This window comes from Ornithodoros turicata, chromosome 8 (assembly GCF_037126465.1).
Source record: "Ornithodoros turicata isolate Travis chromosome 8, ASM3712646v1, whole genome shotgun sequence".
Lineage (NCBI taxonomy): Eukaryota > Metazoa > Arthropoda > Arachnida > Ixodida > Argasidae > Ornithodoros > Ornithodoros turicata.
In genome coordinates this window covers 19427572-19454197 of record NC_088208.1, presented here as the reverse complement: position 1 = coordinate 19454197, position 26626 = coordinate 19427572, and the positions used below count along the sequence as shown (strand labels likewise).

The 26626-nt window shown below is 49.1% G+C and overlaps 1 protein-coding gene across 3 annotated transcripts; it reads right to left on the bottom strand.

Moving 5' to 3' along the window:
- Nucleotides 1–570: 570 nt before the first annotated feature.
- LOC135366612 (phospholipid-transporting ATPase ABCA3-like) lies at nucleotides 571–26003 on the bottom strand. Of its 3 annotated transcripts, XM_064599394.1 has the most exons (12): nucleotides 25938–26003; nucleotides 25057–25508; nucleotides 22528–23741; nucleotides 21240–21445; nucleotides 20619–20810; nucleotides 19573–19994; nucleotides 17289–17970; nucleotides 12117–12875; nucleotides 10997–11271; nucleotides 8167–8781; nucleotides 4770–4966; nucleotides 571–1272 (listed from the first exon to the last, which is right to left on the bottom strand). In XM_064599394.1, exons 2-12 carry the CDS (start codon nucleotides 25497–25499, stop codon nucleotides 1235–1237), a joined length of 5043 nt encoding a protein of 1680 aa, XP_064455464.1. In that variant the 5' UTR covers nucleotides 25500–25508; nucleotides 25938–26003; the 3' UTR covers nucleotides 571–1234. The 3 variants fall into 3 exon arrangements, with proteins under 3 accessions (XP_064455464.1, XP_064455463.1, XP_064455465.1); XM_064599393.1 differs by lacking the exon at nucleotides 571–1272 and having other exon boundaries at nucleotides 4404–4966; XM_064599395.1 differs by lacking the exons at nucleotides 571–1272; nucleotides 12117–12875 and having other exon boundaries at nucleotides 4404–4966; nucleotides 25938–26002.
- Nucleotides 26004–26626: the final 623 nt, after the last annotated feature.

Below are 26626 nucleotides of genomic sequence, written 5' to 3'. Positions count from 1 at the left end.
TCGCAACGCCCGGCCGCGCAACACCGTGGTTCTACCCAGCTTACGTCGCCATGGTAGCACACTCCACGTAACGTCGCCACACGCTTCGTGATGGCACTCCTCGGGCTTCCACCAGCGGCACCTTCCCGAGCATCAGGCTCCTGTACCGGTCGCGGTACGCCGCTGTCGACCGCACCACCGCATCTGCTACGCTACCAGTCTCAGCACCTTGCCCGCCTTGCCTTCCAACTAGGCTTCCATACAAGACACTGGCAGCTCGTCCAGATGCAGTCAAGAGGCCCCGGGACCAATGTTTCGCCGGGAACACACACGGAAGCCACAGTGAGTTTTACTCCCGGCTTCCCCGTGCTTCACGATGGTCCTCCTCGCAGGCGACAACACGACGAGCCCAGAGTGTGTAAATATCAATACGAAAATACCTTGTTGAAACAGGTATAAATATCCTGCATACAAAATGTATTTAAATACAAAATATAAATGCAGTATTTAAATACCCTAACTACTACCATAAATACTGTGAAGATGATGTCATCTGGAATTGCAGAAATAATGATAACCATAACAAATCAGCAAGGTAGAATAGCATTTATTTCTTACATTATCATGGCGATTTTAATATTAGAAGCTTCTCGAATACTGCATCTTCTGGGCATATTCTGTTCAGCTGTAGAATTCGATTCGCAGAGGACATTTCTCCACAGGTGCCGATGCAGAAGTCCCATATTAAATTTTACGAAGCTTCATACAACAAGGTAGCCGGGTAGTCCCGGCAGTTGTCAGCAACAACAGTGAAAATATCACCATCTTAAAATGTTGCATGTGCGCATTTGCGAAAACACAGCATAACTGCGCAGTCTCTCCAAGCCCTGCTTTGCCCTTCTTGCATATTTAGGAGAATTTATGGAAATATATACAGAGAAATTTGTATTTAAATATAATTGTATATACATTTTTCAAGTCTGTACTTAAACACAAAATATAAATACATGCATTTATATTTACAATATTTCAATTACAATGCATTTAAATACTGCCCATCCCTAATATGCTAAGGAGACAGATTGACCGTCTGAAGGGAAGGTGCCATCAGAGAGAAAGTTCACGATTCAAGCAAATAGACTGTGGCGGCCGGTGGACAGCAATGGTGGGTGCGCCTGGAGCACCTGCTCTTCAGTTCCACGGGCGCGGCCATGGAGACAGGGCACCGTCATCACCTCTCCGTGGCATACCATCATCACTGGTCGGGACTCATACAGAGGGACACCACCTCCTCTACAAGACAAGGGGAGTGTGGGTTTCTGTAGAAGCATGCGCGGGGAGGCACAGCATGTGCGACACTGGCTTTGGTTATGGTTATGGTTATGGTTTGGTTTTGGTTATGTCCACAGTGCTCCATTTCACGTGCAGGGAGAGTCTGACCAAGAAAAAATGGCCAGGAAGCAAGCGAGCTGGTGAAGGTCTGTCTTTTCGTGTTCCCTAGTCTCAGGGTTTTACATTATGCACCTGAGTCTGAGTCAAGTCTGAGTGAGCCAAATAGAGCAGTGAGGATAGAAACCTATTTGAGGCACACACAGAACGCCGCAGGATACCACCTGGGAAAATTGTCTGCGATGAATTATACGCTGAACCATCCTGCAGAGTATACAGATGTCCAAGCAATCGGTCTAATATTGTCCAGCGTAGGGCAATTTGAAGGGACTTTGTTAATGACAATATGTGCCACTCCAGAGGTAGATAGAATGCATGCATATTTAAAAGTCAGCTCCGCCACCAGCTCCGGTGGCGCAGCGGTAACGCGTGCGCTTGGAGACTGGGAGGTCCGCGGTTCGAATCCGCGGGCTGGCTGTGCCGTCTGGGGTTTTTCCTGGGTTTCCCTCAGATGTGTAATAGGCGTATGCCGGCACAGTTCCCCTGAAGTCGGCCCATGGACGCAGCTATCCTCCCCCCGAGCGGATTCCGCTCGGTCTTCCACTTCACCCTTTCCTCTCCTCCTCTCCACCACCTTTCCCTTCCCGAGAAACATGCCGCCTAATCAGGCAGGCAGACCTCTCGGGTTCCTCCCAACGACACTCCTCCTCCTCCTCCAGCTCCGCCGGTACCTTCACTTTTTGAAGCTGGAACAATATTCTGAAAGCCCATATCGAACTATGCCTGAAAACTCCCTTCATTTCCATCAAATGGTAAGCCTCATATACTGGTATGCTGGGTGTCTCAGCGAGCTAAATAATTCGACCAGCTCCGGTGGCGCAGCGGTAACGCGTGCGCTTGGAGACTGGGAGGTCCGCGGTTCGAATCCGCGGGCCGGCTGTGCCGTCTGGGGTTTTTCCTGGGTTTCCCTCAGATGTGTAATAGGCGTATGCCGGCACAGTTCCCCTGAAGTCGGCCCATGGACGCAGCTATCCTCCCCCCGAGGGGATTCCGCTCGGTCTTCCACTTCACCCTTTCCTCTCCTCCTCTCCACCACCTTTCCCTTCCCGAGAAACATGCCGCCTAATCAGGCAGGCAGACCTCTCGGGTTCCTCCCAACGACACTCCTCCTCCTCCTTCTAAATAATTCGCAAATGGGTACACCAATAGACGGACAAGTCTCCGTCAGATTCCACCCCCAACCTGCGCAGTGTGTGAAATAAAAATTCGAATGAGCTTCAGTCCTTCAGTCCAGACTTCCAGACCTTCACCTTTGAGAAAAATCTGCCACCGAAGAGGGTCATTTGTTGCAGTAATTGGTTTCAGTTTACCAATTTGGGCGTGGCTGGTCGCGATGAAGCGCAAAAGTACGTAATTCATCGGTGTATGGACATAATTCATTAGCAGATAAGGGAGTGTAAGACAGTCCTCTTACGCTTTACCGGGACCAGCGGCGACAAAAATATGAGCTAACCGCTAACCATTCGCTCGGCGTCGGACTCTCTGCGTGAAGCGTCAAAGATGCAAGTCCCCGCCGGCGATCTTTTCGCCCAGCCTCCGCATATTCCAGAAGCGTCAACTGCCGATGAATGCAAGTCCGGCCAATCAGTCACGGTCAACTAATACTGCAGGGTGGCTGCGGGAGGAGGAGGAGGAGGAGGAGGAGGAGGAGTGTCGTTGGGAGGAACCCGAGAGGTCTGCCTGCCTGATTAGGCGGCATGTTTCTCGGGAAGGGAAAGATGGTGGACAGGGGGAAAGGGTGAAGTGGAAGACCGAGCGGAATCCGCTCGTGGGGAGGATAGCTGCGTCCATGGGCCGACTTCAGGGGAACTGTGCCGGCATACGCCTATTACACATCTGAGGGAAACCCAGGAAAAACCCCAGACGGCACAGCCGGCCCGCGGATTCGAACCGCGGACCTCCCAGTCTCCAAGCGCACGCGTTACCGCTGCGCCACCGGAGCTGGTGTGGCTGCGGGAAGGCCGTCACAGACCGGCATAGGAAGCCGGCAAGTCCGTCCTCTCCATACGGCTGACATGTCTTCCATGCGGCAACTTGTTGCGAGAGCATACTACTGGTGAATAACTTACTTTGCTCTAGGCGCCTTGAGAGACACTGAACTCAGGTCAAAAAGGAGAGCAGTTGGACAGTCAACTTCTAGTGACCTGAAACTGACGTAGGGGTCTTCGTAGTGGGGTTACTGCCTAACCTGAAGAGTGTCATGCGACGTCGTCTGTACGACCTCCCCTGCCAGGATTGTCGCCCCATCATCAACCGGCCACCGACGCCATTTTCATGTTGAACTTTGTTTACAATGCAAGGAGGGAAGACTCGTGCATACTTCGCCCTTCCTATTCGCGCTTGAACTCTAAGTTAGGCAACAAGCACCCATATCATAAGAGGCTGTGGGTCATAAGGTGGCGACCTCTGTACACTGAGCGCGACAAAGCACCCGCAGACCAGGTGGTGGACATCATAAAAATGGCGCCCCCCAGATAAGCGGGTTCTGGACGGATTACACTTGGATAAAGACTTTTTGGAAGGCGCAACGGCGACCCTGACGTCAAAATAGGCTCCACCCACAAGGCGGCACGAAGCAGAGAATGGCAAAACTTTCTATAAACTGCTCTGACTGCATCCGGATTACTCCCTCTGATGATACCACTTTCTGATGTACACACGTCACAACTCGAAAAGGACGCCCGTGAACCACTAAAAGTTAAAAATTAGTTACGAGTTACTACTTTTTCGGTAGGTTACTTCCATGACTGGAGACAGGTCCGACACATATACGTTGCATGACGACAGCAACTACACCCCACCGAATCAGACTGCTTGGCACTTGGTATGGTCGGTGCTGCGTGCGGCCTGACAAGGGCCTCGAACCCAGATCCCAACGCTTCTCGCGGCGCTGGTGTCCGCGCAGGCTCGATGGCTCTACAACTGAAGCTTCTTCGCGCCATACTGCCAGACGACATACAGACAGACAAAGTGAGTCCGGAGACGCAAGATACGCTACATTTCTTTCCTCGTGATTGCATTGATTCGAATGACAGATAATCGTAAGGTTCAATCAAACACATAACCTCATGCATCCATGGAAGCTACCTAATTGTACAACCGTTCGTTGGAACGTGTGAGAGCAGTCAATAGACTATGAACGTGAAGTTCCCACTTTGCGGTTCTCTACCTCATAGCTCTCAGCATGGCATGCTCAAACGTCGCTTCGCCAATGTGAATTTCCTGCGGATTAAGCAACGTCTTAAGGTCTTGCAAGGAAGACAAGAGGCTGCCCCAAGATGTCGTCACCTCAACCAGGTACTCCAGAATTGTGCCCTGTACACAGGAGATGAGGACAGCACCTGGGAACCAATGACGAACTCTTCGGTTGACGTAGACCATGAACACGGCGTTCTCCGCTTGGAAGGGAAGGAATCGGAGTCTGAGCTGGCAACCTTGACAGAGCCTCTTGAGAACATCCTTCTCTGTGCCAATGCTCTGGAACTGCCCGTCCACCATGAGTGCCATGCGGTCAGACATCAATTTGCAGTCGCTCATGCTAGAAGGAAAGCAAGGATACATGTGTGCGCGCTATGCAGTGTAACGGGACAGACGGACACGGACAGCGTTCGCTCGTCGCGCTAGTAAACGCTGTTCGTGTTTTAATTGGGCGCGTCTTCTGTTCAAGCACACCACTTTAGAAAATTAAGTGTTCCGATGCTGGGGCAGACAAACACAAGACTGGCCGCAATCAATATGCAGGGTGTTTTGGTTTGTTATAGAATTTTTATTTAAAAAAAATTAGAGCAAAATAGATCCCATTTTAGGAGGTGGTTTATGTGGCCTAGCAAACGCCCTGTAGGACAGTGTGGATGCACCTGTTGGACGACCAATGAGGCTTGCGCACATGATTTTACGCAAAAACCTTTGCGCGCCCTTAAGCCACGTGACATGGGAAAACATGGGGGGATGCGTCACAGGCGTCTTACCGCGGGCCGAACGAGGCAGCAGCGTTTTTACAATATCCCCTTGTAATTGCACGCATACCGCAACAACTCACATGATGCCCTCTTACTGCGACTCTGGTGCGGCGAGATGGTTTCCAATGTCACGTGACCAAACATGACGTCACTGCACAAGCCTCATTAGCTAAAATTCATTATCCACCGCCGTTATTAAACACCCCATGAAGCGAACGTACTTTGAGATACAAAATGTTAAATTTCGCAATGCCAAATGAGCCAAAACTGTGCGCTTTTCGAGCGCAGCAACGAAGCGGCCTTCACCTCATATCTGGGTCAAGAGGACGGGTCCCAAATTAGCGCCTACACTCCAAGAAGAAAAAAAAAAGGAGTAAAATGGGGAGTAATTTCAGCTTCTAGTCCACTAGATTGCAATTACTCACCATTTTAGTCCCCTAACCCCGCCATTTACTCCCCAGGATTTGATGGCATCAGGCTATAGAACTCACCCAAAATAGCGATTTTCCACCCACACAGAGTAGGAAACAGTTAGCGCTTGGTTCTTCGCAAATTGTGCCCTATGTATGCCGCAATGTTTTATATTAGTCGATATATCACGGTTGACGGTTGCATTCAAAGTATTTTCACGAATGCACACGAGTTATGTCCCTGGGACTCTTAGAACAGCGCGTGAAATGCCGCCTCCACTCTGGGACATTCATTTACTCCCGAAAGGGACTTTTTTTTTTTTGGCAATGCACTTAGTCCCCAAACAGAGTAAAATTTATTGATTTTCTTAGAGTGGGTGGTTGTTAAGCTCGAGGTTGTGTTTTAGTCTCAGTCACAGTTACTTTCAATTGGCTGTATGTCATACGCGAATTTTGGCACTAACAAGTGTCCTCCACCCATAACCCTCCCGAGAGTCAAGAGCCAACTGTGTACAGCTTTCAAACATACCAACAATAGCAAATACCTGCCAATTTGTTGTGACCGGCAGAGCACCTGGCGCTATTATGACAGGATGATTATAAGCTGTCACCAGCCGCGTTTACATCAATACGACACAAGCGTATGGTATCCAGTTTTCAAACCGAATCCGTCCATGTCAACGTGTGCCTATTCGGTACGGTAGCGTATCGTATTCAATCCGCTAAATCCGTGTATCGTATTCAATCCGTGGATCGAGGCGGTGGACGCGCATTCATATTGTGCGTGCAACCCACGGCCTACTAGATTATAACGACCACGTCACAATCGGCAACCCCTATGAGGAGTCCGTCCGCTAGATACGCTAGGAGCGCTACACATCGGCCCGCGATGTCTACATCATGATTGGACAATGGAAATTTTAATTTTGAACGTGTAGAAGCCGACATACGGCTACCGCGGCAGACGACAGCAACGGTTCTGTGAAAACGCGTAGAATAATGATAATCAACTTTAGAAAGAAGCATCTCCCGTGGGACGTTCACCGCTTGCAAAGAATACCAAGCTGAAGTACGTAGTATCGTAGAAATTTAGGAAGCAATAACCGGGCCGGTGAGTATCGCCACCGCTAGCTTCCTAGTGCGGCGCTGGGATGGGGTGCTTATGACATGGTCGTTACAAACAAGCTGGTCGTGGATACAGTCATTATATATATAATACTACTATTACTATATACTGTAGTCGTGATGTAAACAGAAGATGGGCATCGAGGGAAAAAGGCATGGAGGTAAGAAACTAAGGAGAGGGCTATAAGATCGGAGGGCCGTGGGACCCCTCTAGCGGTCGCTCCTGGCAATACCACGCCCATCTAGTTGCCCGGTCACGTGATCCCCACATGTTTCGGCATTATGGCGGTCTGCTCGGAGGATTGGAAGTTTAGCAAACCTCATCTCCAGCAAACGTCCTACCTTCAAGGAGTCCATTCGCACAATACTTTGAAGGTTATGGGTTGTTTCAACATTTGCCGCGTGATAAATCACAACAAAAGTTGAGCAAAACAGAAGAGAAGCTAGGCAATCTCACGATGACGTACGTACGTCTTCTAGCGATTTGTGATCAATTGCTTCCACTCTGAGATGATCTATCTTGTGTTTCAACGGGTGTGATAACTTCTAAGATGTTATGAAAGCGGAAACAAGTTATTCGGCCGCAGCTCGTCTCTGTATTCAGGTAAGATACGCCGCGGACATGGAGGACGCCATGTTTTATGACGTCTTGCCGTGACGTTTATGGGTCACGTGTGTGGGCAACTAACCACAATGCCATGCGCGGGTCACAGCACGCTCGCTTGCATTGGGAGAGGCGCTTAGGGCATCTCCTTAGTTTCTTACCTCCATGGAAAAAGGATTATAGGAAGGGGCGTTCGGCTGCGGGTCAGTTCGGTCGTCTGCTACTGCTATTCGGCTTTACAAGATGGCGGTGTACCAAGCCACATTCCTTTTTTTCTTTTTTCTTTTTTGATATTGTAGGCTGGTCTACACTGGCAGTCGTACAGCAGAGTTTATTCCGAAGTACGTAAGAAAATGAGGCGTAGAGGTAACGCAGTCCACGTTTTAACGTTCGATGCGAGGGTGGCGGAACATCGCAAACGGTAGTTTTTTGCGGAAGTGCGCAATATGACACCGCGTGGCGCTATCTCCAGCCTGGACTTTGCCTCGACGCTGGCGTGTAGTCTTCTTTCCGGTTTCGACTCGATTCGATACGTCTGTGCCGTATTCATGTAAATGCGGCTGTATTAGCGCCGTGCGTAGCAGTTATCCCTTCCCCTGGTAAAGCGCACCCTCATAGTCGATTCACCAAAAAGTCTCACCTGCTTGTTGCGATCACAACCGCCGACGTTGCAAGTTCTCTAATCAAACGAATTGTATCATAGATATTCTGCCTGGAGACCGCATCCAACCCAAACGCAGGATCGTCCATAAGCACGACAGGTGGCAGGCCTACGACTGCTACGCCGACTGCCAACCTTCGACGTACGGAGGCATCGCAGTCTTTGACGTACCACGTGTCATAATTCCGCAGATTAAGCAGGTTTACTACGTGTGACACGAGCTCTTCCACGCGGCCACTCTCGATGCCTCGGATCTTGGCGTACACCCACAGCGTTTGATGGACAGTAAGGCTGCCCAGGTTCCCATCGTAGTCGGGGCAAACGCCTATGCGCTGATGCCAGTCCTCGAGGTCCGTGAGGGCTACATCCGGCATATTGGCCGTGCCGGCCGTAGCCTCTTGGACGCCACTGAGAAGGTTGATCAGAGTACTCTTGCCGCTGTGACGTAGGCCAAAGATAACGAGACATTCGCCAGGTTTCACGTGGAAGCTGACGCCGCGGACCTTAGTGCGCTGCCCGATCCTCTTTTGGAGGTTGTGGACGTATAGAGCAGCGTTGCTGAAGTCCCGTTGGGCTGTTGCTTTCTCCACGATTCTGCGAAAGAGATTCGAAGAATGTATTCTTTATGGTCTGCTGCCGCCACTATGTGCAGCGCTACAGAGTGGTTTACATGAAAGCTTGCGTGGTTCAAAAGGGCAGCCACGTCGGAGAGATGACTATTACCGGTCTCGGTAGCTCAGTCGGTAGCGTGTTCTTGCGCCTTCTGATCCCGAGATCGCGAGCTCGAATCCGGCAGAGGACGCCATCAACTTAGTGGCAAGGTACAAGTTGCTTAGACACATTAAATACGGGGTGCCGAGCGGTAAGCTTTCATCGCACGTTAAAGAACCCTCAGGTGGACCAAAGCAATCCACAGACCGACCGCTGTGGCGTCGCTCATGATCTCAGTTGTCTCGCGATGTTTGGCATCGGCGTAGAATTTGCTGGCAGCTTTCTTTTTTCGTCCAGGAACTGCTTCAGAGAGCTCGGCCACCGGCGTTCGCTCTTGTCACGTATTCCGTCCAATAGTAGTGAAACTCCGCCACTATGTCACGTGCGGTGTTCGATAGCTTGCTCATTGGTCGACAACGAATGAAATGACACGTGACCGTGTGTCGCGTTTCCTGTCGGTCTCGCCCACGTACGTGGATCACATCCCAGTAGACACAACTAAGCCTATAGATGACACTGCTTCGGCTACACTCTAAATACCGCACGGTGTAAACTTCACCGCATAGCACGCTACTAACCAATCATTGCCACGATTGACATAGGGTTATCGCTTCTGATTCGAAGAGAGAGGTGGGCGTACGCCTTTTTGTGGCAATTTGGATATATGAAAATTGCCACAAACAGGCGCACGCCCCACTCTCTCTTCGAATCAGAAGCGATAACCCTATCATTCTTGGCAATGGTTGGTGCACAGCGTGCTATGCGGTGAAGTTCTCTTTTTAGAGTGCACCTCGGCCTTGGCAAACCTCTAAATAGTAGAGGACTCTTAAAAATGAACGTCACGGCATAGCACGCCCCTAGCTAACCATCATACGGAATCACATCGTTCTTTCCCCCTTGAAAACGGGAGGTGTACGCCTTTTTGTGACACTTATGTAGAAGTGTTGTCGCAAAAGGGCGTACGTCCCGCGCTTTCCACAAATCAAGAGTGATAGGGGTATCACTCTGTGCAATGGTTGGCCTTCAGCGTGCTATGTGGTGAAGTTCATTTTTAAGAGTCACTAAATAGGGAGCAGAGTAACGACACTGAGTCACGCTGGCGAGCGAGCCCGCCATCTTGACACCAATCTCCCCCTTCTCCGCCGGTGAACAGCGCGCAGGCGAGCCAGCTCGCAACAGAGGAAACCGGTTTTGGATGGAGGAGACAACATGGACGGGACGTTCTTGAACGGAGAAACCACGTGACACGTTCGGCGCAGTGGCGGACACCGAACAGCGGGTCCGGCACGGAAAGGGACTGCGACACTCTGAAACCCCTATTTAGTGACTCTAGTCGAGATCACCTTTTGCGGTGCGTGTGCTTTTTCGGTTCGCCGTGCTTCGTTGCCATGACAACCGTGCCGCGGCGCATCCGTAACGCATGAAAGCGCACTGACAGTGTGGAGCCAGGGTTGCGGATTTGCCACTCCGGGGTTGGAATGATTCCGGCATCATTCCAGATTTATCAGAGCCCGGAATGGAATTTGAATGGAATGTCGGAAACTGGTCCTGGGAATGGAATGGGAATGGAATTAGGCATTTTTTCGCAGGTGGAATGAAATTGGAATGTAATGGCCTGGGGTGCCACACGGTCAAGGGCGATGGTTTGGTTTGGTTTTAAGAAAAAATTAAATGGAGATTTTGGCTTCACTAGTGCGTGGCTCGCAACACCCACATCACTTGCACCAGTTTACTCTAGTGGAAAACTCCTGTAATGATGATGCCAATGAAGAGGAAGAGGAGGAGGGCGAAATAACCTTGTCTTTGTGCTTTTGCCCTGCTGGGTAATCTCAATCTCCTCTATTTCACTGCTGGGCTACCTAGTACGGTTACCGCTCCTAATTATTTTATTGGCGGAATTTAGGAAATGGAATGGGGTTGCCAACCCATTCCAGGGTATGGGAATTGCCGTTTCATTCCGAGGAAGAACTGAAAGGAATGGAATTATCACAAATCTTCATTCCCCGGAATGAAATTGGAATGGAATGGGTGATGCCATTCCGCAACCCTGGTGTGGACCAGACATTATCCTGAACCGCAGAGTTATAAAGGCACAAACCTTCTCTCATCTGCCACGTCTTGCGGAGGCTGTCCGGAAGGCGTTCCTTCCGAGCGGAATCCAACTAAAGGTCGGTATACTCCGCCTTCGTAGGTCACCAGCAGCAACATAAAAAGCGCTCCTTCGATGATCATGACGAGGAGCTCTGTCCCGGCTGAATCCCGATGGAAACTGAGATATCCGAGAGTTGATAGGTGGGTCATGTTGTTCTTATAAAATTCCGCGCAGCAGAAGCGCAATCCTGTCAACAGAGCAGCGGCTCCTTCTTTGCTGTTCTGCAAGGAAATCCACGATTTATTAAAACAGTGCGAGAAGCACTTCAAACATATTTTACGGTGTGAAGGAAGCATTATTCCTTATAGGAACTGTTACGCAAAATATTTCCTCTGGAAGTGCAAATTTCCTGAGAAAAGTGCAGGGTATTAACCCATAAAAGTCCCCCGAGACGCCGGAGTTCCCGGAATTAATCGATGCAAGTGAAAAATTTTACTGTGTCCTTGTAAAGCTGTGAAGGATCCTGGTAAATTTCGAAGTGACTGGACGGCACAAGACAACGGTATAACGTATCAAAGAAATTCTGTAGTCAAAACGATCAAGGTGGCGGTGTCGTTCTGGTAGGGACACTCCGCCTACGTCGCCTGCCATCAATCGGTAGTTTATCCAGAATGCCAAGCACTGGGAGAGGGTGGGAAGCAATGTTGCCACATAAATTGGAGCGATTGAATATTACAGTCGAGTCATAACAGTGTAAGGTATCATTACCGACGTGTGCAGTGGTCGACAAAAGTTTACGGAACACGCCCCGGCACGTTCCTTCCTCAGGGTGAGACGCTAGCGGCGAATGGTACAGTACAGACTCGCAAACAGGCGCGTAGGTTACCCAAGAACATGTATACAGTCCTATTTGCAGCAAGCGTTCCACTCTGAGAACTCCGAAATCGCAAGGGAGTACAGAGTTTTCAAAAAAAAAAAGTTTAGCGCGTGTTGCCAGACGCTTCAGGGATCTGGATAACTCACTGCCATTGGCTTCATTCGCGAGCCTACCGTGACGTCATAAGGGCGTTTAGAAGAGCAGTGATCTCGTAAAGGGGGTAAAAGGCTAGAAGACATCGCCGCTCACCTGAATATAAGCACAGATGTCGTGCAGGTCCTGTGCAGTGTTCTCGGTACAGATCCAGTTCTCCAAGGAGAGCTGGATAACCTTGACTATAGACCAGTGATAGGTAAAGGGCGGCAGAGGATAGAGCAAATAGAGAACGTCACTCCTCTCCGCCGGCTGAAAGAGATCTTGGCCTTTTTCGCTCTCAGCCAAGAATAGGGAGTACCACATTGTGGAAGACATTCCAGTGAACGACAGAGCTGCCATGAGCGTAAAGAACCCAACGAGCATAGAGTCGGTCACGAACGAGAACATGTAAACCAGAGGAACCGTGCAGTGGACATAGGCAAGAGTGAAGCAGACGATGTAAACCACAAGCCTCACCACGTGCGGGTGGCAGAAGAACACGGGTAACAGCATGCAGAGAATAGAAATTAGCGCCGCGATCAAGTCCCAGGTGTAATTCGATATCCAATAGGCGGCTGGGGTCACGCCGGAGAACGTCTGTATGGTCCTGGCCCGGGTGACCCGTTCGTCGATGGGGAAGAGGACGAAGCTCGCGAGGACGGCCCCGGTAGCTATGGGCAAAAGAAGAAAGCGCACGACGCGGTCCGTGCCTATTCTGGACAGAATACGGGCGCGTTCTACGTTGCCGACGCGCTTAGACGTGTGCATTCTGGGACTGGTGCGGATAGGACGAAGAACGGCAGTGATCTTCGCGGTTGGCTCGCTCGAGACGCTTCGGAGCAAGGCCGTGTTGATGAGGTTTAGAGAAATTGCCTGAAAAATACGAAGATTGGTGTTGTGTAAAACGAGGCATCGGTGCCGCTATTGTATAAAATGCGTCCTGTGGAAGTTGAGACGTAAAAAAGAAAACTAGCCTTTTTTACTTCGCAAGTTGAGACACTGTTTTGGATTCGACCTGTCGTACTGTACACTGTTAAAACAGAACTTCACCGCATAGCACACTCTTAGCCAACCGTCATTCCGAATGATATCATTCTGTGCATTGATTTGTTGAAAATGAGAGGAGGCGCCTATCTGGGACAGATTATCTTGTCCCAGATAGGCGCCTCCCCCCTGTTTTGAACAAATCATGACACAGAATGATATAATTCGGTATGATGGTTGGTCAGGTGCGTGCTATGTGGTGAAGTTCTGTTTTAACAGTGTACAGCATGATAATATTGCATAATGTATAATGTAAAAGACCCCGAGACTACACTCTTAAAAATGAACTTCACCGCATAGCACGCTCTTAGCCAACCATCATATCGAATGATATCGTTATCTGCCCTGATTTGATGGAAACCGGAGGCGTACGCCTTTGTTGTGACACTTATGCTGTTCATAATTGTCACAGAAAAGGCGTACGCCTCCCTTTTTCATCAAATCAGGTCAGATAACGATATCATTCGAGATGATGGTTGGCTAGGAGCGTGCAATGAGGTGAAGTTCATTTTTAAGAGTGTACACTTTTAGAAATGAACTTCACCGCATAGCACGCTCCTAGCCAACCATCATCTCGAATGATATCGTTATCTGACCTGATTTGTTGAAAACGGGAGGCGTACGCCATTTTTGTGACACTTATGCTGTTCATAATTGTCACAGCAAAGGCGTACGCCCTTCGTTTTCAACAAATCAGGTCAGATAACGATATCATTCGAGATGACGGTTGGCTAGGAGCGTGCTATGCGGTGAAGTTCATTTTTAAGAGTGTAGGGAACACGAAGGGACAGACACAACACGAAGTCTCAACAGAACTATCTCGTCAACTAGTTTTTGTCCCCTAGTCTCGGGTGTTTAAGTTATAGAACTATCTCTTCAACTGTCAAGAACAGTCTCTTGAACAGACTGCTCGTTCCCCCGAAATGACCTCCTATTTTGTCCTCAACTAATTGTTCCCTCCCTCTGTTTGTATATATTTCTTGTATGTGAAGTAAAATTTTCAGCTGTGTTTGAGACTTCGTGTTGTGTCTGTCCCTTCGTGGTCCCTAGTCTCGGGGTTTTTACATTATGCGTCATCTTCACCAGCTCGCTTGCTTCCTAGCCATTTTTTCATGATAATATTGGACTGCGTATACTCAATATACGGCGCACTCGCGTGCAATACTGCAGAAAAATGCACAACAAAGTCGGGACTTCGAACAGCACTCTAAAACAGAACTTCACCCTTATATGATTTTTATGCACGAGATCGAATGTTACGAATGATAGGTAGGGAAGGATAACGGACGTATTTTCGTTACCGTTTCCATTTTTGTCACTGCTATATTTTCGTTTCCGTTATCCGTTTCTGATACCAGCTTTTAATTGCGTTTTCGTTACGTTTCCGCTACTGTTTCCGGTAATGGAACGGCTGTTACAGAGTAGCGGGAGGACAGCCCGTCTGGCTCTGTCCGCACCCTGTTTTGCCCAAGTGCCGTTTTGGTGTCACGCGTACACACTACTACACAAGTAATTTTACGTCGTCAGAATGTGCACATCTTGAAACATTTCTAAAGACGCATAGGAACATGTCTTCAGTGAGACTTCTGTCTTCAGTCTCTCTAGATACAGCAACCCAAGATGGGCGTAACCTAGCTTCATCCAACGTCGCATTCGTAGGTGCATGGACGCTCTCAGTAGTAAACAATACTGCCATTGCCACAATGAAATGAAGAAAGTAAAACAAAAGGAAAAAAAAGCATATGCTGTTATCCTGGCGCTACACTCTTAAAAATTAACTTACCGCGTAGCACGCTCTTCTGCCCTGATTTGTTGAAAACGGGAGGCGTACGCCTTTTTTGTGACACTTATGCGGTTCATAATTGTCACAAAAAAGGCGTACGCCTCCCGTTTTTAACGAACCAGGGCAGATAACGGTATCATTGGCGATTATGGTTGGCTAGGAGAGTGCTATGCGGTGAAGTTCATTTTTAAGAGTGCATGGTAAGAGTGTAAGGCGTACGCCTCCCGTTTTTAACAAATCAGGCAGATAACGATATCATTTGAGATGATGGTTGGCTAGGAACGTGCTATTCGGTGAAGTTCATTTTTAAGACTGTAGACTCAACTCACTCTACTGCACCATACACTCTTAAAAATGAACTTCACCGCATAGCACGCTCCTAGCCAACCATAATCGCCAATGATACCGTTATCTGCCCTGGTTCGTTAAAAACGGGAGGCGTACGCCTTTTTTGTGACAATTATGAACCGCATAAGTGTCACAAAAAAGGCGTACGCCTCCCGGTTTTAACAAATCAGGGCAGATAACGATATCATTCGAGATAGTGGTTGGCTAGGAGCGTGCTATGAGGTGAAGTTCATTTTTAAGAGTGTACACTTACAAATGAACTTCACCGCAGAGCACGTTCTTAGCCAACCATCATCTCGAATGATAATGTTATCTGCCCTGATTTGTTGAAAACGGGAGGCGTACGCCTTTTCTGTGGCAATTATGAACAGCATAAGTGTCACAGAAAAGGCGTACGCCTCCCGTTTTCAACAAATCAGGCAGATAACGATATCATTTGAGATGATGGTTGGCTAGGAGCGTGCTATCCGGTGAAGTTCATTTTTAAGAGTGTATGTTGTGTAAGTCTCATGTTTTGATGTCATGTCACGAGTAGGTAAGCGGGTGATGCACCAATATCCAATATTGCGCTTTGTTTCCAAGCTGTCGTGTAGTGTACAGGGGATGGAGTCATCAAAGTGCAGAAGTAAAACGAAAAGTCACCGAAATATCATCGCACATCAGTAATAGCCATTACCCGAATTCAAAACCGGACGATAATTTTTTGTCTCCGTTTCTGTTTCCGGTAATGGAGGACAGTGGTATACGTTTCCGTTTCCGTTATCATTACCATCTCCAATGTCGGTAATATACCGTCTCTGTTTCAGTTACAATTACCGTTACCCCTCCCTGATGGTAGGGTTATATCGCTTCTGATTCGAAGAGAGGAAGGGAGGGGAGTCTACGCCCCTTTTTGTGGCAATTTGGATATATGAAAATTGCCACAAAAAATTGTACGCCCCCTCCCTCTTCGATACCGAAGCGATAACCTTATTCCTGGAAATGACTGGCGCACAGCATGCTATGCTTTGAAGTCATGCTCTTAAAGTGCAGGTGGTTTCTCGAGACGCGAACACCCAATACGGACATGACCGTCAGAAGGCTCTGGTTTTCTTACTGGAGCGGAAACGCGCTGTGCACAGCACGCGAAACAACTCACGCGTGTTTAGATATAGGGATCAATTGTTGATACGTTTTCCGACAGGGATCTTCAGTGTCCTGAATTATCTCAAAACAGAACTTCACCGCATAGCACGGCCCTACACTCTTAAAAATGAACTTCACCGCATAGCACGCTCCTAGCCAACCATCATCTCAAATGATGTTATCTGCCCTGGTTGGTTGAAAACGAGAGGCGTACGCCTTTTTTGTGACACGTATGCTGTTCATAATTGTCACAAAAAGGCGTACGCCTCCCGTTTTCAACAAATCGGGCCAGATAACGATATCGTTCGAGATTATGGTTGGCTAGGAGCGTGCTCTGCGGTGAAGTTCATTTCTAAGTGTGTAGCCAACCGTCACCCCGAATGACATCGAGCACGCCTTTTTGTAACACTCATGCAGTCATGGTACACTCTTAAAAATGAACTTCACCGCATAGCACGCTCCTAGCCAACCATAATCTCGAATGACATCGTTCTTTCCCCTGATTTGCTGAAAACGGGGGGCGTACGCCTTTCTTGTGACACCTATGCAGTTCATAATTGTCACAAAATTGGCGTACGCCTCCCGTAATAGTCGCAAGGACGTGCGTCCTGTGCTTTCCACACATGAGGAGCGATAGCGGTATCATATTCTGTGCAACGGTTGACCTTCAGCGAGCTATGCGGCGAGGTTCTTATAAAATTACGTATAGAAGGTTTTAGAGTGTGAGTCCCAAGGCGCTAATCGTTCCAACATTCTTAAGAGGGAACTTCACCACATAGCACGCCCCTAGTAGAGCCATCATCCCGAAACCATCCAGCCATCAATCCAGCCCAACGTCCGAGCCAATCACCATCCTTGAAATAGATTCGTTCAGGCTGATGGTTATAGCCATAGTAGTGTGCTATGCGGTGAAGTTAAGAGCGTACTGCTGCGTAACATCGCTGTATCTGTTTGTGAATCTTAAGAGAAATACGATGCGAACTCACTTGAGTATGATAGGTATCGCCATTGTAGTATGCCACAGCATGTCGCTTCGATCTTCCACCAGCAGTGAAGTGCGCACCCAGAAGAAAATCTTCCTCAGCAATACCGAGAGTACGTCTTTCCGCCAGGTGCAACAGAAACGCATCCAATTTGTCTATCGACGCAATGAGTCCGGCGTTCTCTACCACTAGAGTCTGGTACAGCGGATGGGCGAGAGGTTCGGCGAGCTTGTCGTGCGCCATGAAGACGTTGGACGACGGATACATGTCGCGCAGTGAGTACACAAGCGTGTCGGGCGACAGTGAGGTGAGCGTCATGGGATTGCGACGCAAATGAAGCGTGGTTTCCAGATGGCACATAAAGAAAACCACGGCCGTGGGCACGAACCAGCAGAATAGAGGCAGACCCCAGGTTTGTCGCGTGTAAAATACCCTTTTCGCTAGGAGAGCCCAGAACACTTGCGTGGTTGTCGGATGGGCCGGTTTCAGGTTCCACAGCTCCTTGACGTGTACACGCACGTCAACTTCAGGCTCGCAAGGTCCTTGCAGAGCCGTTAGGCCTTCAATATGCATAGCCGGGACGTTCACTGGTGTTGTGGAGCCCCCAGTGTAGTCTGCAAGGGTGGTCTGCGATGGCCTGGAGACAATGCTTTGATGGCGGAACGAGCTTTCTCTGCCCCGTACCCTGTGTGAATAAAATCAAGGTGGTTCGTAACATGATAACCACTTGGCTCCGCGCTTTGTGCAATTGCTTTGTGCAATTCGTAACCGCCGAAGCAGCCACGCGGGCGAAGAATGCAAGTACTGACTGCGCCGGAACCTTAGCTCTCTATCTATATGAGGGAGGATTCGTGATTTGGTAGACTTGACTACGGCCGATGCTAGGGACGAACAAGGTCGCGACCGAGAGCCACGATCTTGAGGGGATTACGATGATCCCTCAAAGGGACACGACCTTCTGTCCTACTTTTCTTCCAATAGGAGGCAGCGAACAAGTGCCCATTTGTGAAACCCAGTCATTCCCTTCCGATCTGTTTCGGTTCCAGTTTGTCTACGAACGTCATGATGACGTTTCTCGGGTAGAGCTCTACTGCATGCTGTGTTTAGATCTATGTCTCGTACAACCGCCCACCATCAACTGGGCTTAGCTCTATGTCTGGTATAGATAGTATATTTTCGTCTAGTTTATTTCGTATATATTGTGTCTATGGAGGTATAGACACAACCATTACCTACTGCGCTAAGTTCTATGGGCCGCCCTCGGTGGCTCAGGTGGTAGCGTGCCCGCCTGCTGATCCCAAGATCGCGGGTTCGAACCCGGCCGAGGACGGTGGCAACTTGGTGGAAGGGTACAAGGTGCTCTAGACACGCCGTCTTCCGGGAGGGACGATAAATGTGGTGTACACTGTTAAAACAGAACTTCACCACATAGCACGCTCCTAGCCAACCATCATTCCGAATGATATCATTCTGTGCAATGATTTGTTGAAAATGAGAGGAGGCGCCTATCTGGGACAGATTATCTTGTCCCAGATAGGCGCCTCCCCCCTGTTTTGAACAAATCATGACACAGAATGATATCATTCGGAATGATGGTTGGTTAGGAGCGTGCTATGTGGTGAAGTTCTGTTTTAACAGTGTACCGTGTGTCGAGATTTCGACGCTTAAAGAACCCTCAGGTGGGCAAAATTAATCCGCAGACCCGACCACGGTGGCGTCGCTCATGATCGCAGTTGTCTCGCAACGTAAAGCCCCGAACAATTAATTAATTCATTCAGATCTACGCCCCGTATACACACCCATTGCCTACTGTTACCACTACGTTGTTATATTGCGACCTCTACACTCTTAAAAATGAACTTCACCGCATAGCACGCTCCTAGCCAAATATTATCTCGAATGATATCGTTATCTGCCCTGATTTGTTGAAAACAGGGGGCGTACGCCTTTTCTGTGACAATTATGGACAGCATAAGTGTCACAGAAATGGCGTACGCCCCCCGTTTTCAACAAATCAGGGCAGATAACGATATCATTCGAGATAATGGTTGGCTAGGAGCGTGCTATGCGGTGAAGTTCATTTTTAAGAGTACGTGACTGAATTAAAACCGGAACACGGACAAGGACACACATACGACACTTGCTGTGGGTTCTTGTCCGTGTTCCGTGCTCCCGGTTTTAATTCAGTCATGCACCAACAGGCCAACTCTGCCATTTTGATGGGACCTCTTCGTTGCTTCCGACGCACAAATTGCCGTCGCCCCTAAGCGCTGGTGTTGGGACTCACCTTACTGGCTTCGGGACCAGGTCAATCACAAGACGGATCATTATATCCTCCATGGTATCCGAGAATACGGTTACGGAAAAGATTCCAAGACTGCCTCTGTCCCGTTCCAGCATCTGCACCGCTACGGCCATGACACGCAGATCCTTTTGCTCACCCATGCCGAGGACCATAGCCTCCTTGCTGTTGGATACGACAACCACATCCGGCACATGCATCTGCACAATGTCAATAATGGCGCCGGTCGCGAACCCCGTATGCATCTTCTCGAGACGAACGTTGAGTCCGCAGCCGAAACGTCTCCGTACGAAAGCCCTTGAACCATGACACTTGAGCGCGCCGTAGCCGAGAATGGCAATGCGGTCGCAGATGTTTTCCGTTTCTAGCGCGTCAGCCGTGGCTATGATAATGCATGTAGGGCCGGACTGCGAAGAAAAAAGGTTGCAATTCAAGTTACTGCGATGTCCAATACACTCCTAGAATAAAGCTTCACCACATAGCACGCTGAAGGCCAACAAATTGTACAGAGTGACACCTCTATCACTCTTGATTTGTGGAAAGCGCGAAGCGTAGGCCTTTTTGTGACAATTAACATTTCTGCATAAGTGTCGCAAAAAGGCGTACGCCTTCCGGTTTCCGCAAAACAGGGGAGAGAACGATTTCACTCGGGATGATGGTTGGCTACACTCTTAAAAATGAACTTCACCTCATTGCACGCTCCTAGCCAACCACCATCTCGAGTGATATCGTTATCTGACCTGATTTGTTGAAAACGGGAGGCGTACGCCTTTTCTGTGACAATTATGAACAGCATAAGTGTCACAAAAAAGGTGTACGCCTCCCGTTTCCATCAAATCAGGGCAGATAACGATATCATTCGAGATGATGGTTGGCTAAGAGCGTGCTATGCGGTGAAGTTCATTTTTAAGAGTGTAGGAGCGTGCTACGTGGTGAAGTTAATTCTTAAGAATGAAGGCACTCACTCGCCAGGCATGCGTGCTTTATGCTATGCATGTCTTGCGTGTAAACTTGTACAAATATGTGCTCACATGTTTCATCTTCGTCAATGTACTCCACAATGTTGTTCGACCATAGGCATCGAGGCCAGCGGCTGGCTCGTCGAGGACTATGATGCCAGATCCTACCAATATAGCGCCAGCAATTGTAAGCAGACGACGCTGGGACCTTGACATCTCACTGGTAAGTCTAGTACTCATAACTGGTGAAATCCCCAGTGCATCCTGTTGAGGAGAATTTGAAGAATATGACACAGTCGCTGAGATGGTTTACACGCCATAGTGATCAGTCCGGAACCACTCGGCGCTTTCGATGGAGCACTGTATACATTCTGACGTAGTACCTCCTGAGCAAGGAACACCACCGCTGTGAGTGGGAATGCAACGCCACTGCCTTGTGTTTGTTCACACAGCGCAGGGCGTCACCGGCATAAGCGCACGATGCCCCCGCAGGAACGGGCCTAGGGCCCGGAAAGCTGTTGACTGCGGTGCTCTCAAAGCGAAAGAGTCTCGCACTTTTCCATATACATGGGATCCCCGCGCGTGCGCCGGTGAGATTCCTAGTGTATGCATTACTGGTTCACACTTCTGTGGGAATGCATTCCGCTGAATGCGAACGCAATTTTGAGACGCTACGGCGACTGTGAAAATTACCTGAACTTCAGTGATCCGTACGTAGAGTATGTCGCGGCTGATGTCCTTCATGATGCCAAATAGCACGAGCGTTTCGTAACCCGTGAGATCATCGAAGAGGATATCTGGGTTCACGCAGAGCCCAAGCTCCCTTCTAGCGGATCGCGTCTCCGATGCCATGTCGAAACCGTTGACGATGACTCGGCCCCTCGTCGGTTTCACAAGGCCTGCACACAAGAAGCAGGATGGGTTCATTCCCACATGCGCGTTACGCGCGTCATTGAAGCGACAGACGAACATTAGGGACAGGGTACGTGCGCAGTTGGAAAAATTGCTCTGAACGTTCTAGCGGCGTGACCACCCACCGTAATAATTTCACGTTAAAGGAAGAGTGAAGAACTCATCATAATCTCTTCCATTTGGCCTGTGGCGCGTCGTCCAAGAGATTACATCTGGTCTTGTGAAAAAAAGAGAGAGAAAAAACTATGAAAACTAAAAAAGCTGACATGTATCGCGCGCGAGAGGGGGGTCTGACGCGCGCCCCCATCTACAAACCCCTCTAGTTTTTTAGAGAGCTCGACTGGTGCTGAAAATCCCTGAAGGTAACCGCTACAGAAGAAACGCAGTCAGAGACAAGGGACGACAAACTTCACGCAACTGCTGCTTACTATACACCTGACAGAATTTAATGCGACAGAAAACATAAGGGCTGGTGAGAGGAAAAATTGGCTTGTTAGTCATCCTTGTCCGGTGGTCTAACAGCTCGTGTCGCACAGGTAGCGAATATGTACCAACTATACCCCGCATAGACTCGTACCTGAAGGTAACACCGCAGCGCGCCCGTAGCTGATGAATTTTTCGGTGGGACATGAGAACTCGTGGCTGCTCTGCACGCTGATGCTACGTTCACACGGACCTGATTACGTCAGCCTGGCCCGATTTCGTGGCGTATCGTTATTATTAAGTTATCGTAAAATTAGTTGCCCAGTGATAAGGCACCATATACAATTGCAATAATGTGAATGGTAGTTCCTCGTGGACAGTTTAATTGGAGGCAAATTTGCCAAGGAAGCATTGCTAAATGTCTGACTTTTGCTTTGATCAATACGAACATACTTTTAACGATTGAAACACAATCACATCTAGCGATGGCTGAATTTCCCCCAGCTTTGCTTTTTCGCTGCTGTGCACTGGTATTGCCCCGGAGACTGCTCCGAATGGTCTACTTGATTGGAATTGAATTTCCAAATTCTGATTGAACGCTGTAAGAATAAAAAGAACACTCAAGTACTCGCATGACAACACTCACCAGCAATGAGGCTAACCAATTGAGTCTTTCCCGCTCCTTTGGGGCCCAGCACAACTGTGATCTCACCGAAGTAAGCTTTGAAGTTCATGTCGTGCAAGATGTACGACTGCTGCTTTTCCAATCCCAACCCATCAAGGATGACAGCTGGTTTGGTATCGCTTGGTCCTTCTTCAAAGTACACGTCATCGGGTCTTTGGGACTCGGCTTCAACGTAAGTCCCCATATGGGCTGGAAGCCAGTAGCGGGAACTCAGAAAGAACCAGAAGGGACGCGGCACGCCCCTTGCCCAAGGCAGTACGTTGCTGAGATACCACACCATCACGAGCGACACGATGGTTCCTGCAGTCATGCACACCCAGATTTCCGCCATGGTTATGTTATCAAGGTCCAGAACATAATGGCCAATACAGTTCCAGCCGTACTGTTCTCCAACCAAGTTGGCACAGCCGATGATTCGGAAACACCAGTGAACCGCCATGCACGGAAGGAGTGAGCTTAACAGCTTCGTGTAACGATGGAGCGTGAGATAATATGCTGACCAGCCACTCCAGTCCTCGAGTACCATGCAAGGCACAAAGGAGGCAGTCATCCAGAAGAAGGAGGCAAAGGCTACAGCGGCTACATGGTTCGTGTAAAAGAGGGACATCGCCATAGCGACCGCCGTGTACTGGACGCAGAAGAGCAAGAAGCAGAAGGAGACCACTGTCTTGCTCGTGTCGTCTAAGAAGGTCTGCGAGACACCGTGGCCTGTCAACGGGTAGCACGACATGTAGGCGACTACCAGCGCCGAAGCGACCGTTCCGACGACCATCGAGGTGATGAACTGCGCTGTCCAGTAGGCACAGTCGTGCATGCCTATCATACAAAGGCGCTCTTTGATGCCAGTTTCGGTTTCCCGGACCATCTTGCCAACGAAGACACAGAAGGGCAGAAGGAATGCTGCTCCCAAGCGGATTGCCAGAATGTAACGGCGGCTTTCCGTATCCCATGGGTGAGGTCCCTGTGGTATTCGATGGCTGACGACGTCGTACAGTGAAGCGTTGGCGTATTTTCTCGAAGTGCGTACCATGTTCAAGTATGCGCTTCCCAGGGCCATTTGGCACAGAGTTACAGTTTCACGTTGGGTCACAGCATCCGGGAGAGGGTCGAATATGGGGTAGTTCTTGTAACGACGAGATACGAAGTCGCCATTGTCATAGAAGCCCACGATGTACCTGCGGAATAGGAAACATATTGGTGGGTGACGTAGCTGAAACTTCTTGCACTTCGTCGTTTTTGAGGGACGCTTCCAGAATTGTGAGGGAAACAAAGAAACATTTATGTATTCACGTGCCCAGTTTGCTGGGGAATCGGTAAGATATCGTAGCCAGTGAAGGGAGGCTGACACACGCAAATCGAAAAAAAAAAAAGGTACATGTAGTATATCGGGGGGTGGTGGGGGACTTTTCGTATCGGACCCCCTTAACCCTAGAGAACTAGCTACGCCACTGATCGTAGTACACATAATCAAAAAGGTCATCACCAAGTTCATTCTGTGCAGGCCAAATAGTCTTACTTTTAGCCATTCTTTCTGCTTCTTTTTTAACTTCATGTCACACCGAACGTACGAAATGCTGCAACAACTTTTGCATAAGCCACTGGATTATGCTACGCACTGTAGTATAGTTGCACACTTCAATTGAAGCATCGCGATTGATGCAAACCCCAACAACACCGAATACCCTCTGGATGTACGAATAACATACTAACGAATTCGAACATACAGAGGATATTCGGTGTTGTTGAGGGAGGCACCGGCACCAGTCAGAGATGCTGCCAAATATACCATGCTCTCTACCCGCTCGTCAACATACGCAGGGGCACGCAGTCACCCTCAACACATGCTCTTACGTCGTTGCCAATCCCACTATATACGTAGTTTTCTCCTGGAAATCCTGGGAAAGCGAAAAATGGGAAAGAGCAAATGATTTTTGCAGACGCGATTGGGGGGGGGGGGGGGGGGGGCGCCTGCCAGCGTCGAATTCCGGGAGCCGCCACGATTGATACGGCCACAGCCTTTTAACTCTGTCTCTGCATTCCTGGAATCCAATCCAATCCAATCCAAGTCATGCTTTCCCCGGACAGCGAAATGCGTGCCGAGACCGAAATTTGAGTTGGAGCCCAAGTGGATCCACTTGAAAAACAAAATGGTCCCATTTTGTTTCCCATGTGGTTCCACTTGGTTTTCAAGTGGACCCACTTGCGATTCCAGCTCAGATTTTTTTCCTGAGAAAGGCTACAGGGTATAGAGTGAAAGGTTGCAAAGGCTTGGTGTAGCAGGCATCATCTCCAACTGGAAGTCATACTGGAAGGCTACAAATGGCTCGCCGTTTTCCGCAAGGAACGCTAAATACTGTATGCGGCGTGCCGAGACTTCGGCGCACGTAAACGAACCCGCACTCGGGCCAAAATGGCGTCGGCGTTGCCTGTGCTCATATAGTTGTCTCGTGACAGACAGCCGCCAATTAACAAATCACAACAAGTTCTTACTGCAGATTGGCGGGAGCCAGCGACACCTCAACTTGCAACGTGATAACCGTCTGGTCCGGGCCCCTTTCTGGTATGGGCGCTTCCTTCCGGAACGCATTCATCAACGCGTCCTCGTTGGGATAGCCCATAAGCTGCACCGAAGGGTAGCCCTGGAAAGCAGATTCCACGAGCGTCTTGACGGTAGCTACGCCGTTCGGAGAGTAGAGGAGAACCTTAGGCTTGTGCACGTCTGCCGCTGTGGTGGCGTTGTACACGAGGAACGGTGCCAAGTAAGGGGGCTCTGTGCCGTTGGGCCTTGGAATGATCGGCCGGTCTCCTTCAATGCCGACGAAACACAGTGCTGCCATGAGCACCTCTGCGGCCGTCAGGAGGTAATGGCGCTTCAGTTTTTGCACGTACAGATTCTTCCAGAGGATTATCGCTAACTGGGTGAGATGGCCCATTTCGGAAAGCTGCATGTAAAGAAATAATGCGTAACTACGTACCTCTTAACGTGAGGTAGTGCAGACGGAAGTAGCTAGTGATTAGACACAGAATGATTTTGCAAGTGTAGCGAGCTGCCCATCTGATCAAACGTGATACGTGCGGCATGATGAGATCTCGTTCGAAGTTGCAGCCACTTAGTCCCTGCAGTTTAACATCCCTGCCATTTCGAGGAGGCTTCAACAATGCCGTGAATGTATATTTAACCGGAAAGTCTCACCTCGGAAGCCGCCGACTAAGAGTGTGTTCCGAACACAGTCTGCTCTTCTACTGGGCCAAGTACAAGACCCCAGTGGAATACGGAAACATTCGAAACGCCGTCTGATTTCTACGAGGGACTTAATTCTGCTTCGATCGTTCCTTCCACTTTCGATCTGGACAAGCGATGCATTACGTACCTTTTAAGATCTTGCTAATGCAGACACGGAATGGTTCCAGTTTCGAAGGGTACGCAAGAGCGCGTGAGTTGATTTTGAACGTGATTACGGCCACTGTCTGTTTGAGAAAGAAGAAGCTCTTGTTATGTCGCCTACAATTATTAATGATTCTCCTTTATTATGGTGAGTCTTCTCTGTTCCGAACAGAAGCCCACAACGTCGAGGCTGCGAGGTCACCAATCCTCCAATCATGCCACCGACTGTGCTTTCTGGCAGTTTTACCTCGGTTTTCCTCGGACACTGTAAGACAAGCCTCAGCATGGTTCCCTGTGAAGTGGGCCCAAGACCAATGACTCCCACCCGGAGCAGCATGCCACCGTACCGGCAGGCAGATCGCTCGAAAGTAACACGCTAGAAACCAGTAACGAACCGAAACAAAACTATAAAAAGGGTGTTCTAGCCTGCCTCTTGGGTTTTCTAGGTTTTTCAGGGAGATGTAAACGCTGGTGGTAGCGGTAGAAGGGATATAGCTCATGGTATAACACGATGATGGAAAACTGGATGCGATTAATATTGATATTAAAATGTTCTAGAAAGATATTTGTCTTCAATGCACGTAATAAGTTCTTGGTGCTCGGAAAGAGCCACGCGAACATGCGCTGGCAAGACCGGCGAGAACAGACGGGATTTGAAAAAAAAAAAAGTGGCCA